Below are 17,147 nucleotides of genomic sequence, written 5' to 3' on the forward strand. Positions count from 1 at the left end.
CAAGTTTCAGGCTGTAATGAGGATTGCTCCTTGGGGTAACGTCCCACTATAACTGTATAACTCAGTAGAAAATAAACAAAGGGAAGTCAACAGTGATAACTTTGTGAATGTGGCAGCAGATTAATGGTTAGAGACAGGCCATTAGGCTATATTTGCATAAATTTCTACTCTAACAGTTTAAAAGGATCAATTTTTGTGGTGCAGTTTCATGAATCACTTACTTTCTCTACACAATGTCACGTTGACATCTTAAAAAAACCTAATAACTACATTAAATCAATATCACTGAAAGAGGTGCATTACGTGCAAGTTACAGATCAAAAGAGATTTCAGCACAAAGAACCTCAACCATCTCTAGAGTCTACAAAACAGTGGATTAATTAGCTGTTATTTCTGTGCTAGTCAGGACCAGTGTGATAATGATGGGCACAGTGCTCCTAAACTTGCATATTATGTTTTGTATAATTCACGTGTGATCACAAAGATACAGCTACTGACAGTTCAAACTGGCATGAAAACAAGGTCTTTTTTATTTTAAAATCAACACAATTGTCCTGTTTATTATTTTAAATGCAGAATAAATCTGCTAAGATAGCAACAGTCTGTTTAAGTATTCAACATAATTTTAATATTCACTAAGTATTTTAATTATGGTAGAATTCTACACATCACAGCCTGATTTTCTAGAACTAGATCAGTTTTTATCTAGAATAACCTAAAATGAAACAATGTAGATAACTACCATCAACCCAGCTCTTCCAACTGTGTAGTGTGGGGAAAACTTTTTAAACACATGATCTGTCCAGAGAACGAGGGGAAAATTGAGATAGTTACATCAAACAGCTGCTACCACCTCTGTAGCTGCTGTTGCAGAATACCAGAATTTGGCAATGTGCAATTGCTGTAGGTAGGGAAAAATACATATCTGACCCTCAAAACTGAACAACTGGAGAAATTCTAATGGAGAAGGGAAAGTGCCTGCTAAGAATCCAGTCCAGGTGGCTGTCCCTAATTGCATTATTTTCACAGCATCAATAGATTTCAAGATCCAAACAACCTAGAAAAGAAAAAAAAACGGATCAGCTACTTTTTTAAACAAAATTGACCACTATAAAATAGTATGACTTGATGAGGACAATCTCACACAATTCAAGATGCCCCAGCCCCGTAAGCCCATGTACCTTTCTGCAAAGCATTGAAAAATGAACCCAAGTTTGTACAAATGACATTTCACAACCTCAGGAATGTCTCAAAGTACTTCACAACCTAGGTAGTGGCCATGCTGATGTGAAACACTTCAGGTAGTTGGACTATGCCCCACCACCTGTCCCTCGTGGAAAGAGTTACACAGATAAACAACAAGTCTAACAGGCAGTGGTCTGTACATAACGTCCTAGAGGCCCTACAGCAAAACGAGTTGGCAGGTCAGATGGTTTCCTGAGCAGACACTTAGTCATTTGGCAGCCTCATTATCAGAATTTTCAATCAACCAAGACCTAGCTTGGCTGGTGGTGAGAAAGGGCATCCTATCAGATTCTTCATACACACCCAGAGTCTCACCCATCCACACATTGCCCTCAAGGTGGATGTGGTAGGAAGAGACCGTTGTCCACTTCCTTGCGGAATGCGCTTTTGCAAAGAAGTTCTGGAGAGAGACAGAGAGACAAGGGTTGTTTTTGTCGAGGTTCATCCTGAGCAGCTCTGTGATGCAGGACTCTGTTCCCAGGAACACATATTAAGACAAACATCAGCTGTTGCTGTAAGATCAGTAGCAACTTGGTGAAAGACACTCTTTAGTCTGTCCGAAACTTGGTAGTCTTTCAGTTCAAGAGTTGCCTTTGACTGAATGTTGCAGACTGGCACATTCCAGAGTCCAGGACTATGTGCTGAAGGATGTACTGAAACTTGGGGCAGCCAAACACAGTCGTCAATGAGGAAAGGTTGCTGTCTAAGACCTTTCAGCAATAGTGCACTGAGGGGAGGGGAATTGTATAGAACCCCCTCCAGCTGTATGACTCACATTTAATGTATATAGTGAATTTACATGTATCACAATTGTGTTGAAGCACCTCAGAGCACAATTTGAGCATTTTAAAATGTTTCTAATGTTTGACTGTATTGAAACACCTCAAGAGTGCAATATGTACGTAGAAACCTAAATATTATTGCAATTTTGAAATGGCTGTTTTGAATGTTTGTAATGTTCTTTTATTTAACGAATAAATTTTTTTTTCCAAAAATAACAACAGCCTAGGAGCTTTATTTAACGGTTTGTGGCCTTGAGGTATTTCCCCATCAGCTCTTACCCATTTTTCTTGAATCTCTTACACAATGCACTTGATCGCTAACTAAGTTTCCATGTTGGGCTTCTCTCCTTTCTTGTGATGTGGAAGCTGGCATCTATTCTAAGCTTCATCATTGCTGGCAATAAAGACTGGACACATGGGGGATAGTGGATATCGACATGGACTGCAAGGTTATCTCGACCACAGCGACAATAATTTACATTTATATAGTGTTTTAAAGAATGAGAGGCAATCTCATTGAAACTTAGAACATTTTTGTGGGTATTTTGGAATAGATGTAGATAGGATGTTCCCTGGCTAATGATTCTAAAACCTGAAAAAGTGAGTCATTTAAGACTGGGTTGGAGGAATTTCTTCATTCAGCAGATCCTGCATCTTCAGAATTCTCCATCCCTAAGCACTGTGGAAGCTCAATCATTGAGCGTGTTCTAGAAAGAAATGTATAGTTTTCTAGATACTAATGACATCAAGGGATATGGGGTAGTGCAGAAAAATGGTGCAGAGGTAGACGAACAGTCATGAACATTGGAGCAGGCTCGATGGGCCGAATGGCTCACTCCTGCGTTCGTATGTTCCAAGGATCTTTAATATAATAAAAACAACTAAAGCACTTCACAGGTGTCTTATCAAACAAGATTCACCAAGCTACATAAGGAAATATTAGGACATGTAACCAAAAGCGTGGTCAAAGAGCTGAGTTTGAAAGAGATTATAAAAGAGAGAGAGACAGAGAAAGCTTTAAGGAGAGAATTCTAGAATTTGGGGCCTTGAAAGCTGAAAGCAGAAGAGACTTGTTTGACGTTCTTCTCCAGTTGCAGCTGGGTTCCAGCTTTACAATTTTAAAAAATTATTCATTCATGACCAAGGATGTGGGGATCACTGGCTAAACCAACATCAGTTGTGTGTCCTTACCTGCCCTTGAGAAGGTGGTGGTGAGCTGCCTTCTTAAATTGCTGTAGATACAGTCACACTGTGCTGTTTGGAAGGGGGTTTTAACTCAGCGACAGTGAAGAAATGGTGATAAAAGCAAATTACTGCGAATGCTGGAAAATCTCAGCAGGTCTGACAGTGTGTGTAAAGAGAGAAGAGAGCTGACGTTTCAAGTCCAGATGAACCTTTGTCAAAGCTGAAAGGAATGGTGATGTTGTTCCAAGTCAGAATGGTTGGGTGGGGAATTTGCACATGCTGTCTTTGTTTTTCTAGAGGTCATATTTGGAAGATGCTCTCAAAGGAGTCTTGGTAAGTTGCTGCAAGGCCTTCTGTAAATGGTACACACTGTTATCACTGTGTGCCAGTGGTGGAGGAAATAAATATCATTACTGAGACCAGCTTTTGTTAAATATCTTTGTTATTTCATATATTAATTAAAGTTAAATTGCAAGCGGGAGGGGTCCTGGATTAATAGTCCTATGACATAGCCAGTATGCCACCATCTCTGCCCAAATTACTCCCCCAATACAGGAGGACCAAGATCAGTAAAGACTCAGATTCCCTAGCAGTATAGTACTGAAAGATTTGAACATACTTTAAACACTCAAGATTTTCAGAGGTAACTGAAACTATGATATAGGTTGCTGTATTAATTAATATATTGTAGTTTCTGGACTTACACAATCATACAAAACATCATGAAGACATTCCACAGGGCAATGAAGATCCGGAAGTAGCGCAAACTCAGCAGGAACTCTTTGATGTTATCACCTGAGGAAAAAAAAACTTGCATTGATATAGTGTCTTTAATGGCCTCAGAATGTCTCAAAGCACATCTAATTCTGAATTGTAATGTAGAAACTTTGCACAGCTTTGTCCCATTAACAATAATGTGACTGACCAACTAAAACTATTTTTGAGATGTTGTTTTGAAGGGTAACTATTGGCCATTAACTAGGGATAATTACCCAGCTCATCTTCAGATGACTGCTGTTGTCTTTTATATGCACCTCAGAGAACAGATGAGGCCTTGGCTCAATCTCATCTGAAAAATCAATAATTGAGTTTCACTGAAAGAAAGACACATATTGAAGCTTTTGTCTTGCACTCATCAGGACAATTTGCAAGAATACCAAATGTAAAGGGAACAACAATTTATACTACATGAGGAGAATGTGCTGATTAGCTGGCAAGTGGACTCTGGTAGCAGCTTTGCTACAGAGAATGCACTGGTTAATTAATGACTGACAGCTAACTGCCAACCTTTGTTTAAATTCAAACCAAGTAAGTTGATTCTGGCTGATCAAAGCAGTATTTTCACTCAGCTACTATGCAGTAGCAATTGGAAGTGGAGTTTGCCACTAAAAGGATTCTGCCTATCACACTAATGATGTATGAATTTCAGTGCTGGTGATACTAGATGTAGGCCAAATGTCCCAAAAGACTTGCAGATCATATAAAACAGCTGTTCACAAGGGGCAAGATATTGACTTTTTTTAAGAATTAATTTTACAGGATATGAGTGTCACTGGCTGAGACAACACTGCTCACCTCCACTTCCTCCATTTCAGAGTGCATTTGAGAGTCAGCACATTGCTATGGACCTGGAGTCACATGTAGGCCAAACTGGGTAAAGACAGCTGATTTTCTTCCCTCAAGAACATTAGTGAGCCAGATGGGTTTTTAAAACAAATTGACAATAGTCATAGAACATAGAACACTACAGCACAAACAGGCCCTTCGGCCCACTAGTTGCGCCGATCACTTCTACACCTATTAAGCCGTGGACCTATCTATAACCCCCAATCCCATTAGATCCCATATACTCATCCAGAAGTCTTTTAAAAGACCCCAGCGAGTTCGCCTCCACCACCACCGACAGCAGCCAATTCCACGCACCACCCTCTGACTGAAAAACTTACCTCTAACATCTCCTCTGTACTTGCTTCCCTGCACCTTAAATCTGTGTCCTCTCGTAGCGACCATTTCAGCCCTGGGAAATAGCCTCTGAGAATCCACCCTATCTATTCCTCTCAACATCTTATAAACCTCTATCAGGTCGCCTCTCAACCTTCATCTCTCCAGGGAGAAGAGTCCCAGCTCCCTCAACCTATCTTCATAAGGCATGCCTCCCAATCCAGGCAACATCCTTGTAAATCTCCTCTGCACCCTTTCAATAGCTTCCACATCCTTCCTATAGTGAGGCGACCAGAACTGCGCACAGTACTCCAAGTGGGGTCTGACAAGGGTCTTATAAAGTTGCAGCATTACCTCCCGACTCCTAAACTCAATCCCTCGATTAATGAAGGCCAGTACACCATACACCTTCTTGACCACATCCTCCACCTGCGAGGCCAATTTAAGAGTCCTATGGACTCAGACCCCAAGATCCCTCTGCTCTTCAACACAGCTAAGACTCCTACCCTTGATATTGTATTCCTTCATCCCATTGGTCCTGCCAAAATGGACCACTACACATTTATCTGCGTTGAAGTTCATCTGCCACTTCTCCGCCCAGTCTTGCATCCTATCTATGTCCCGCTGCAACTTCTGACATCCCTCCAGACCATCCACAACACCAGCAACCTTCGTATCGTCAGTGAACTTACTAACCCATCCCTCCACTTCCACATCCAGGTCATTTATGAAAATGACAAACAGCAAGGGTCCTAGAACAGATCCCTGGGGCACTCCACTGGTGACCGACCTCCATGCAGAAAAAGACCCATCCACAACCACTCTCTGCCTTCTGCAGGCAAGCCAGTTCTGGATCCACAAGGCCAAAGGCCCTTGGATCCCATGCCCTCTCACCTTCTCAAGAAGTCTTGCATGGGGGACCTTATCAAACGCCTTGCTGAAGTCCATGTAAACCACGTCTACCGCTCTTCCTTCGTCAATGTGCTCAGTCACATTCTCAAAGAACTCAACTAGGCTTGTAAGGCACGATCTACCCTTGACAAAACCATGTTGACTATTTCTGATCATTCTAAACTGCTCCAAATGCTCATAAATCTTGTCCCTCAGAAGCCTCTCCATCAACTTACCAACCACTGAGGTCAGACTCACCAGTCGGTAATTTCCCGGGCTATCCCTGTTCCCTTCCTTGAAAATAGGAACTACATCCGCAATCCTCAGGAACCTCTCCCGTCTCCATCGACGACGCAAAGATCATCGCCAGGGGCTCTGCAATCACTTCCCTCACCTCCCACAGTAACCTGGGGTACATCCCATCGGTCCCGGCGACTTGTCTATCTTGATAGAGTTTAAAAGTTCTAACACATCCTCTTCCTTAACATCCACATGCTCAATCTTTTCAGACTGTATCACAGTGACAGAAAAGAAGTTTGATGAGGACTTGTCTGTTGAGGTAGTATGGGCTGAGATTAGAAATAGGAGAGGAGAGGTCACCCTGTTGGGAGTCTGTTATAGACCTCCTAAAAGTTCCAGAGAGGTAGAGGAAAGGATTGCAGAGACGATCCTGGACAGGAGTGAAAGTAATAGGGTAATTGTTATGGGAGACTTTAACTTTACTAATATTGATTGGAATAGCTATAGCTCGAGCTCGTTAGAGGGGTCAGTTTTTACACAAAGTGTGCCGGAAGGTTTTTTGACTCAGTATGTAGATAGGCCAACTAGAGGTGAGGCTATATTGGATTTGGTGCTGGGAAATGAGCCAGACCAGGTGTTAGACTTGGAAGTTGGTGAGCATTTTGGCGATAGTGACCACAATTCGGTCACGTTTACCTTAGTGATGGAAAGGGATAGGCATGAACCTAGGGGCAGTAGTTATAGCTGGGGGAAGGGCAATTATGAGGCTATTGGGAGAGAATTAGGGAGCATAGGTTGGACTAGGAAACTACAGGGGCTGGGAACATCTGAAATGTGGAGTTTATTCAAGGAGCAGCTACTGCGAGTCCTTGATATGTATGTCCCTGTCAGGCAAGGAGGAAATGGTCGAGCAAGGGAACCGTGGTGCACTAAAAAAGTTGATTCGCTGGTTAAAAGGAAAAAGGAGGCTTATGTCAGGACGAGGCTTGAGGGCTCAGGTAGTGCACTGGAAAGCTATAGATTAGCCAGGAGGGAATTAAAGAGTGAGTTAAGAAGAGCTAAAAGAGGACACGAGAAGACTTTGGCTGATAGGATTAAGGAGAATCCTAAGGCTTTCTTTAGATATGTTAAGAATAGAAGATTGGTTAAGGCAAGATCAGGGCCAGTCAGAGACAGCAGTGGGAAGTTATGTGTGGAACCGGAACAGATTGGAGAGGCACTGAACAAATATTTCTCTTCGGTATTCACGCAGGGAGATGTAAATGTAGTTGTGGAGAACACTGGATTACAGGGTTGTAAACTGGATAGTATTGAAGTAGATAAGGAGGATGTGCTAGATATTCTTGAGGGTTTGAAAATAGATAAGTCCCCTGGGCCGGACGGGATTTACCCTAGGATTCTCTGGGAGGCAAGAGAGGCGATTGCAGAGCCTCTGGCTCTGATCTTCAGGTCGTCGTTGGTCACAGGTATAGTGCCAGAAGATTGGAGGATAGCGAATGTTGTCCCATTGTTTAAGAAGGGAAATAGAGACTGCCCCGGGAATTATAGACCAGTGAGTCTTACTTCTGTTGTGGGCAAAGTATTAGAAAAAATTATTAGGGATAGGATTTATAGTTACTTAGAGAGTAATGAATTGATTGGAGATAGCACGGTTTTGTGAAGGGTAGGTCGTGCCTTACTAACCTTATTGAGTTTTTTGAAAAAGTGACCAAAGAGGTGGATGGGGGTAAGGCAGTTGACGTGGTATATATGGACTTTAGTAAGGCGTTTGACAAGGTTCACCATGGAAGGCTTCTGCAGAAAATGCAGATGTACGGGATTGAGGGTGATTTAGTTAATTGGATCAGGAATTGGCTAGCTGATAGAAGACAGAGGGTGGTGGTTGATGGAAAGTATTCGTCATGGAGTTCGGTTACAAGTGGTGTGCCTCAGGGATCTGTTTTGGGGCCACTGCTGTTTGTAATTTTTATAAATGATCTGGATGAGGGTATAGAAGGATGGATTAGTAAATTTGCTGATGGCACCAAAGTCGGAGGAGTGGTAGATAGTGAAGAGGGGTGTCATAGTTTACAGAGAGACTTGGACACGTTGCAGAGCTGGGCCGAGGGGTGGCAGATGGAGTTTAATGCGGAGAAGTGTGAGGTAATTCACTTTGGCAGGAATAACAAACGTGTAGAGTATAGGGCTAACGGTAGGACTCTGAATAGTGTTGACAAACAGAGGGATCTAGGTGTATATGTGCATAGATCCCTGAAAGTTGGAAATCTAGTCAATAAGGTTGTTAGGAAGGCATACGGTTTCTTGGCATTTATTGGTAGGGGGATTGAATTTCGGAGCCGCGACGTCATGTTGCAACTGTACAAAACTCTGGTGCGGCCGCACTTGGAGTATTGTGTACAGTTCTGGTCCCCATATTATAGGATGGACGTGGAGGCATTGGAGAGGGTGCAGATGAGGTTTACCAGGATGTTGCCTGGTATGGAGGGAAGGTCCTATGAGGAGAGACTGAGGGATTTGACGTTGTTTTCGTTAGAAAGAAGGCGGCTAAGAGGAGACCTTATTGAAATGTACAAGATGGTTAGAGGTTTAGATAGGGTGGACAGTGATAGCCTTTTTCCTCGGATGGAGAAAGCTAGCACGAGGGGACATAGCTTTAAATTAAGGGGTGGTAGTTATAGGACGGATGTCAGATGTAGGTTCTTTACCCAGAGGGTGGTGAGGGAATGGAATGCCCTGCCTGCTGCAGTTGTAGATGTGCCAAGTTTGGGGGCGTTTAAGAGGTCAGTGGATAGGTTTATGGATGGAAAGGGATTGGTTTAGGTTAGAGGGTCATTGCTTTTTTCTTAATTGGTCGGCGCAACATCGAGGGCTGAAGGGCCTGTTCTGCGCTGTAATGTTCTATGTTAACCTGTAGTACAACCTCCCAGATCACTTTCACCGTGAGTACCGAGGCAAAGTACTCATTAAGCACCTCTGCCATTTCTTCTGGTTCCACACAGACTTTTCCCCCCTCACCTTTTATAGGTCCTATCCCTTCTCATCCTTTTACTTTTCACATATTTGTAGAAGGCCTTGGGATTCTCCTGAATCTTACCCGCCAAGGCCTTCTCATGACCCCTTCTGGCTCTCCTAATTTCCTTTTTAAGCTCCTTTCTACAAGCAATGAGATTGTAATTCCAGATTTTTATTGAAGGCAAACTTCTGCCATGGTGGGATTTGAACCTGAATCGCCAGATCTTGTCCTGGTTCTCTGAATTACTAATCCAGTGACAATACCACCACCCCACTACCTCCCCATACCCAAGAAGTTTGTGCTTGCAAAATACAAAGTGTTCAACATTAAACGTGATTCCACGAATGGACAACATTTGTTTAATAATCCTGATTATGCAGTCAGGCTCAGTGTGACAGAGTCCTGTTCTTTGCAGACAGAAAGAACAGGTACACACATTGCACCTGTTTCAGCTAAACAAAATAGGCAACAGCCATTCTCTGGTTCATTCCCTAGGGCAATGAACAAAAAAATGCTTTGACCAATCAAAATTAACCTGCCTGGTTTGAGTTTAAACAAAGCCTGGCAGTTAACTATCAGTCATCAGTTAGCTGGTGTGTTCTCCATAGTAACACCATCAGAGTCCACTTGCTTACTAATCTGCACTCTCTTCTCATTAAGTATAAATAGTTATTCCCTTTACATTTGGTATTCCTGTGAACATCCTGATGAAAATATTCAATGTGTCCTTTTTCAACGATACTCACGTTCTGTACTATCAAATGACTAAAGTCAGCTGGTGAAATAAGAACATAAGAACATAAGAAATAGGAGCAGGAGTAGGCCATCTAGCCCTTCGATCCTGCCCCACCATTCAATAAGATCATGGCTGATCTGTCGTGGCTCAGTTCCACATTCCCGCCCTCTCCCCATAACCCTTAATTCCCTTGCCTATCAAAAACCTATCAACCCACGTCTTAAATATATTTAGCGAGGCAGCCTCCACCACTTCAACGGGCAGAGAATTCCAGAGATTCACCACCCTTTGAGTGAAGAAGTTCCTCCTCAACTCTGTTCTAAACCACCCCCCCTCCTTTATCTTGAGGCTGTGCCCTCTAGTCCTACTGTCCTTTCTGAGCGGGAAGAGCCACTCCACCTCTATCCTATCCATCCCATTCATCATCATATATGTCTCAATGAGATCTCCCCTCATTCTTCTAAACTCTAACGAGTACAAGCCTAGTTTATTCAGCCTCTCCTCATAGTTCAACCCCCTCAACTCCGGTATCAGCCTAGTAAACCTCCTCTGCACTCCCTCCAAGGCCAAAATATCCTTGCGTAAGTGGGGCGACCAAAACTGCACACAGTACTCCAGCTGCGGCCTCACCAGTGCCCTGTACAGTTGCAGCAAGACCTCCCTAGTTTTATATTCAATCCCCCTCGCCACGAAGGTCAGCATCCCATTCGCCTTCCTGACCACCTGCAGGCTGGGTTTTTGCGACTCATGCACAAGGACCCCAAGGTCCCTCTGCACGTCGCACGCTGCAGTTTTTCGCCATGTAAGTAATAGTCCTTCCTACCATTATTCCTACCAAAGTGGACAACTTCACACTTGCCAACATTAAATTCCATTTGCCAGTTCCTGGCCCATTCACCCAGCCTATCTAGATCCTTCTGCAGACTCTCCACACCCTCCGCACAATTTGCCGTTCCACCAATCTTGGTGTCATCAGCAAATTTCGACACCATACACTCGATTCCCTCCTCCAGATCATCTATATAAATGGTAAATAGCTAAGGCTCCAGCACCGACCCCTGGGGCACTCCACTAGTCACCAACTGCCAATCCGAATAGCACCCATTGACCCCCACTCTCTGCCTCCTATTTGACAGCCAATCCCCTATCCACGCTAACACCCTACCCCCAACTCCATGCCCCCTGACCTTCTGTAATAACCTCTTGTGAGGCACCTTATCAAACGCCTTCTGAAAATCAAGACAGACCACATCCACCGGCTCTCCTCTATCCACCGCCCTAGACACATCCTCATAGAACTCCAATAAATTCGTCAGACATGACTGCCCCTTAACGAAACCGTGCTGCGTCTGCTCTATCAAACAATTCTCCTCAAGATGCCTCGTTATTTTCTCCTTGATCACGGATTCTAACATTTTACCAACAACAGACGTTAAACTAACCGGCCTATAATTCCCTGCCACCCTTCTTAAACAGTGGCGTAACATTAGCCGTTTTCCAATCTTCCTGCACTTCCCCGGAATCCAGCGACGTTTGGAAAATAATCACCAAGGCATCCACTGTCACCTCTGCCATTTCTTTCAGAACCCTTGGACGCATTCCATCCGGTCCTGAGGACTTGTCCACAATCAGTCCCTCCAGTCTTTCGAGCACTGCCTCTCTAGCAACAATGATGTCATTGAGGCCCTCCACTCCTGCCATCTTTTCATCGCTAACACCCGGCAAATTATTCACGTCCTCCTCCGTGAAGACCGATACAAAAAAGTTATTCAAGACCTCAGCCATTTCCCCATCCCCTACCACTAAGTCCCCCCTCTCATCCTCTAAGGGTCCAACGTTCACCCGAGTCAGCCTCTTCCTTTTTATATATTTATAAAAACTCTTACTTTTTTATATTAAGCGCTAGCCCAGCTTCATAGTTTCTCCTACCCTCTTTATCAACTTCTTTGTCATTCTTTGTTGATATTTAAACCTCTCCCAATCCTCTTCTCGCCCACTACTCTTAGCTACTCTAAACGCATCCGCTTTTAATTTAACACTTTCCTTTACCTCCTTTGTTATCCACGGCTGATTATCTCTCCTCCTGTGATCCTTTTTAAGCATCGGAATAAATTTCTGCTGAGCACCAAGAAAGATCTCCTTAAAGATCCTCCACTGTTCCTCAGCAGACCTACCTTCCAATGCGCTCCCCCAATCAACATTTGCCAATTCCTCTCTCATCCTATCGTACTCCCCTCTGTTCAAACAAAGGACACATGTCCGGGAACCCACTTTCTCCTCCTCCATCTGCATCAGAAACTCCACCATACAATGATCACTCTTCCCAAGAGGATCCTTCACCACAAGGTCCCTAATTCTACCCGCCTCATTACATAACACCAGATCCAAGATAGCTCACTCCCTCGTCGGCTCCAACACACACTGTTCAAGGAAACTATCCCGGCAGCATTCCAAGAACTCTTCCTCAAGCCCACCGCGTCCAACATGGGTCGACCAATCAATATGTAGATTGAAATCCCCCATAATTATCGCCGTTCCATTCCTGCACGCCGCATTTATTTGTGTGTTAACAGCCCGCCCCACCTCCAGATCATTATTTGGGGGCCTATAGACAACCCCCACCAGCGTCTTCCTCCCTTTGCTGTTCCTAATCTCCACCCACAACGATTCCCTTTCTGCTCTTTGGCTCCTATATCATCCCTTACTACCACCCTGATGCTATCCTTAATCAGCAGAGCTACGCCCCCCTCTTTTTCCTCCCGCCTATCCTTCCTAAACACTTGATACCCCTGTACATTCAGCTCCCAGTCCCCGTCACCTTGCAGCCACGTCTCTATAATGGCCGCCAGATCATATCCATTTGTGCTGATCTGTGCCACCAGCTCATCCACTTTATTCCGAATGCTTCGTGCATTCAGATAAAGTGCCTTCATTCCAGCCTTCACCTGTACCCTATTTGCCGGAATGCCACCAACCATACTCATGCCCCCTACTCCCTTTATTATTGGGACATCCTTGGCCTCTTCCCTTACCTGTACCCTCTTCTTTACTTTCGACCCTGTAATTTCACCTACCCTTGCACCCTCCTCCTCCTCCCCCCCCCCCCCAATTAGTTTAAAGCCCTATCTACAGTCCTATCATTGCAAATACTCTGGCACCATCTGTAGAGAGAGAAACAGAGTTAACATTTCAAGTTTGTTAACTTCTTTAGATTTAGAACTGAAGGGAAATAGGAATGTGATGGGTTTTATGCTGTTGACTGTCTTGTCAGCTTGGATCAGGAACGTCTCAGAGAATGTTCAGAGTTTGAATTGGACTTGATTTGATTGAATAGGAATAAAAAAAAGGTACAGGGGAAGTAGAAAGGAAGAAGATTAGAGATTATCTACGATAGGTTAAAAGGTGGGTGGGATGAAATAAGAACATAAGAACATAAGAAATAGGAGCAGGAGTAGGCCATCTAGCCCTTCGAGCCTGCCCCGCCATTCAATAAGATCATGGCTGATCTGTCGTGGCTCAGTTCCACTTTCCCGCCCTCTCCCCATAACCCTTAATCCCCTCTCTTATCAAGAACCCATCAACCCGCTTCTTAAAAATATTTAGCGAGGTAGCCTCCACCACTTCAACGGGCAGAGAATTCCAGAGATTCACCACCCTTTGAGTGAAGAAGTTCCTCCTCAACTCCGTTCTAAACCGCCTCCCCTTTATCTTGAGGCTGTGCCCCCTAGTCCTACTGTCTTTTTTGAGCGGGAAGAGTCTCTCCACCTCTATCCTATCCATCCCATTCATCATCTTATACGTCTCAATGAGATCTCCCCTCATTCTTCTAAACTCTAACGAGTACAAGCCTAGTTTATTCAGCCTCTCCTCATAGCTCAATCCCCTCAACTCCGGTATCAGCCTAGTAAACCTCCTCTGCACTCCCTCCAGGGCCAAAATATCCTTGCCTGTCTTTTAGTAGGATATGTGGAAGTATTACTTGTTTCACAACCACTCAGCACACTCCTCACCAACTCTTTTTCTGGTACATTGATAACTGTAACAGTGCCACTTCCTGCTCTCTTTCAGAAATAGCAACATTTAAATTTTGCTTCCAATTTCCATCTTTCCCATTTGACCTCTGTCTCCATTTCTAGGGATAAGCTGTCTGCTAATATTCATTAAAAGCCCACCGATTCACACTGTTACTCAACTGAATCCCCTCTTAGCCTGCTTCCCAGAAGAACACCATTCCATTCTCCCAGTTTCTCCCTCTCATCTTCCTGACTATGCTTGCCTTTTCCCTAATCCAGGATTCCCCACCAGCATGATTAACAGGGCACTCAATCGTGATCGACCCATTTCCCCTCTCTCCCTCCCAGAACTGTGATGTGGTTCCCTCAGCCTCCACATTCAAAGGATCATTCTCTGTTATTTCTATCACCCTGATCTACTCCTCAATCACAACTTCTTGAAAATCATGACTGAATCTGCCTTCCTCCATGTGCTCAGGCAGTGCATTCTAGACCATGCAAACATTGGAAAATAGATACATAGCTACGAATTAGGAGTGAAAGGCCCTTCAAGCCAGCTTTGCCGGTTGATAAGATCACGGCTGATACGACTGTGGTCTCAACAGGCATTTTCCTGCCTACCTCTGAATACCTTTGATTCCCTTGTTAGTCAATAATCTATCTCTGCCTTAAAAATATTCAGTAACCCTGCATCCATCACTCTTGAGGGGAACAGAATGCCACAGGCTCATGCTCTCCAGAAAAAGTTTCTCCTCATCTTTGTCTTAAACAGGAGACCCCTTATTCTTAAACTATGTCCTCTAATACTTATCTCTCCCATAAGGGAAAACATCTCAGCATCCAACCTGTCGAGATTCTGCAGCATCTTAATTGTTTCAGCTCTTATTCCTCTAAGCTTCAATGGATACAGGCCCCACTTTTCTTTCTAAGATATTCCCAGGCTGAAGGGTTTCGTCAAGTGAATCTTCTCCATACTGCTTCTGATGCAATTTTGTCCTTTCTTAAACGAGACCAAAACTGTACACAATACTCTAGATTTGGTCTCACCAGAACCCTGCACAATTGTAGCAATTTCTCTGCTGTTAAATAATATGTGGCTTTTTGATTCTTCATGCCAAGATGGATAAATTCACATTTTTCCATCTTAAGCACCACCAGCCAAATTTCTGCCTACTCAAATCAACCTATGTTCCTTTGGAGACTCCTAACTTTTCTCTCTTTCTCTCTTTTTTAGTCATTCTTTGTTGGTTTTTATATTTTGTCCAATCTTCCATTAATCTTTGAGCAGGCTTAGAGGCCAGATGGCCTACTCCTGCTCCTACTCCTAGTTCTCATGTTCATGGAATTATACACATTTCCTTTCAGTCTGATATTCCCTTTAACTTCCTCAGTTAGCCACAATTAGTCACTCTGACTGGAATGTACCTTTGCTGAATATTATGAAATAATCTTAAATTTCTGCCTCTGGCTGTCTACTGACCAATCCTTTAACCAAATTTCCTACTTTACTTTAGGCCAGCTTCATCTTCATAACTGCCCTTAAGTTTAAAACACTGGTCCCAGACCAACTTGTCTCTCCCTGAAACAGTATTCAATCATTTTATGCTCGCTGCTGCCTAGGGGGTACCTTTACTATTAGGTCATTAATTAATAGTCTCATTGCACATTACCAATCAAGAACAGCCTCTCTGGTTGGCTCTAGAACTTATTGGTCAAAGAAATTGTCCCAAAAACACTCTACAAACTCATCTTCCAAACTACCTTGTTGATCCAATTTATCCAATCTAAATGTAAATTAAGATCAGCCATACCTTTCTCACAAGCCCCCATTACTTCTTCCATAAGTCACTTATGTTGGCTACCTCTTAGCTCTACCAAAAATGATTGTGTATCTTGATGTTTAGAACTAAGGTCATCTTTTTCTATTCTATAGTTATTCTTAATTAACAGAATTACCCCTTCTGTTTTCTAGCTTCCTGTTCTTCTGAAACATCACGCACTCTTGAATATTCAGGTTCCAGCCTTTGGTATCCTTCAGCCCATGTTTCTGTAACAGCTATCAGATCATAAATATTGATTTCTTTCTGAGCTGACAACTTATCCATTTACAAATATTTAGCACATTCAGATACAGATCCTTTCGTTCTATCTTTACTTTTTTTGCATTCTCAAGCTACATCTGCTAGTACACTTGTCCTCTGTCCCTTCCTGCCACACACTGATTTCAGTATCCTTATTGCTGCCCTGCTGTCTTGCCTTTTCCTCTCCCTTTAACATCTTTCCTCACTTGATCCCTTGCCCCAACTATTTAGTTTACAGTCTTAGTTATGCAATTTGCCAGAATACCTTCCAGCAGGATTCAGGTGAAGCTAACCCAACAGTACAGCTTGCATCTTCCTCAATATAAATCAAAACCCATTTCTCCTACATCAATCTTTGAGCCACGTGTTGAACTCCCCAATTTTATTTACCCTACACTGATTTGCTTGAGGCTGAGGTTTTGCTTTGTTAATTTAGCCACAAGCTGCTCTTATTCCCTACGCAGAACTTCTTTCCGAGTCTTATTGATGTCTTTGGTATTTACATGGATTATGCCAACTAGATCTTCCTCATCCCACCTGACATTCTTTTCCAGGCCAGATGTCCTGAACCCTGGCACCAGGAGGCAATCCAACCTTTGGGACTCTTGTTCTCGGCTGCACAGAACTGTGTCTATCCACCTGACTCTACTGTCCCCTTCTACGTCTGAATTTTAATTAATTGACCTTATTTGAATGGCTTCCTGTACCACATTAGGACTGATTCATATGCTACATAATAAAGATTTTTCTCACATTGCCATTGGTTCTTCTGCCATTCACTTTAAATCAACATCCTCTGGTTTTAACAGGTTCTCTCCGTCTGTCTTGACCTCTCACTTTTAAACACCTCCACGAAATTTCCTTTCAGTTTTCTTTTCTCCAAGAACAACTATAGCCAGTCCAACCTATCATTTAAGTGAAGACTCTTGTCCCTGGAACCACTCAAATATTTTCAGAATCCATTCAAATGCATTCATGTCCTTACTTTCCTTCCATTTCAATTAGATAGATCGAGATCTT

The 17,147-nt window shown here is 43.3% G+C and overlaps 1 protein-coding gene across 1 annotated transcript in view; it reads right to left on the reverse strand.

The window, feature by feature from the left end:
- Window positions 1-507: 507 nt before the first annotated feature.
- The window catches only part of smim7 (small integral membrane protein 7), a 30,853-nt gene continuing 14,213 nt past the window's right edge, over window positions 508-17,147 (reverse strand). The window contains exons 4-5 of the mRNA XM_080212997.1: window positions 3,917-4,007; window positions 508-1,057 (exon numbers count right to left, since the gene is read on the reverse strand). Of these exons, the coding sequence (XP_080069123.1) occupies window positions 1,042-1,057; window positions 3,917-4,007 (107 nt within the window). The 3' untranslated portion in view covers window positions 508-1,041. The remainder of the gene's footprint in view (window positions 1,058-3,916; window positions 4,008-17,147) is intronic.

The sequence above is a fragment of the Carcharhinus amblyrhynchos genome, chromosome 26, assembly GCF_965287045.1.
Source record: "Carcharhinus amblyrhynchos chromosome 26, sCarAmb.v2.hapA, whole genome shotgun sequence".
Taxonomy (NCBI): domain Eukaryota; kingdom Metazoa; phylum Chordata; class Chondrichthyes; order Carcharhiniformes; family Carcharhinidae; genus Carcharhinus; species Carcharhinus amblyrhynchos.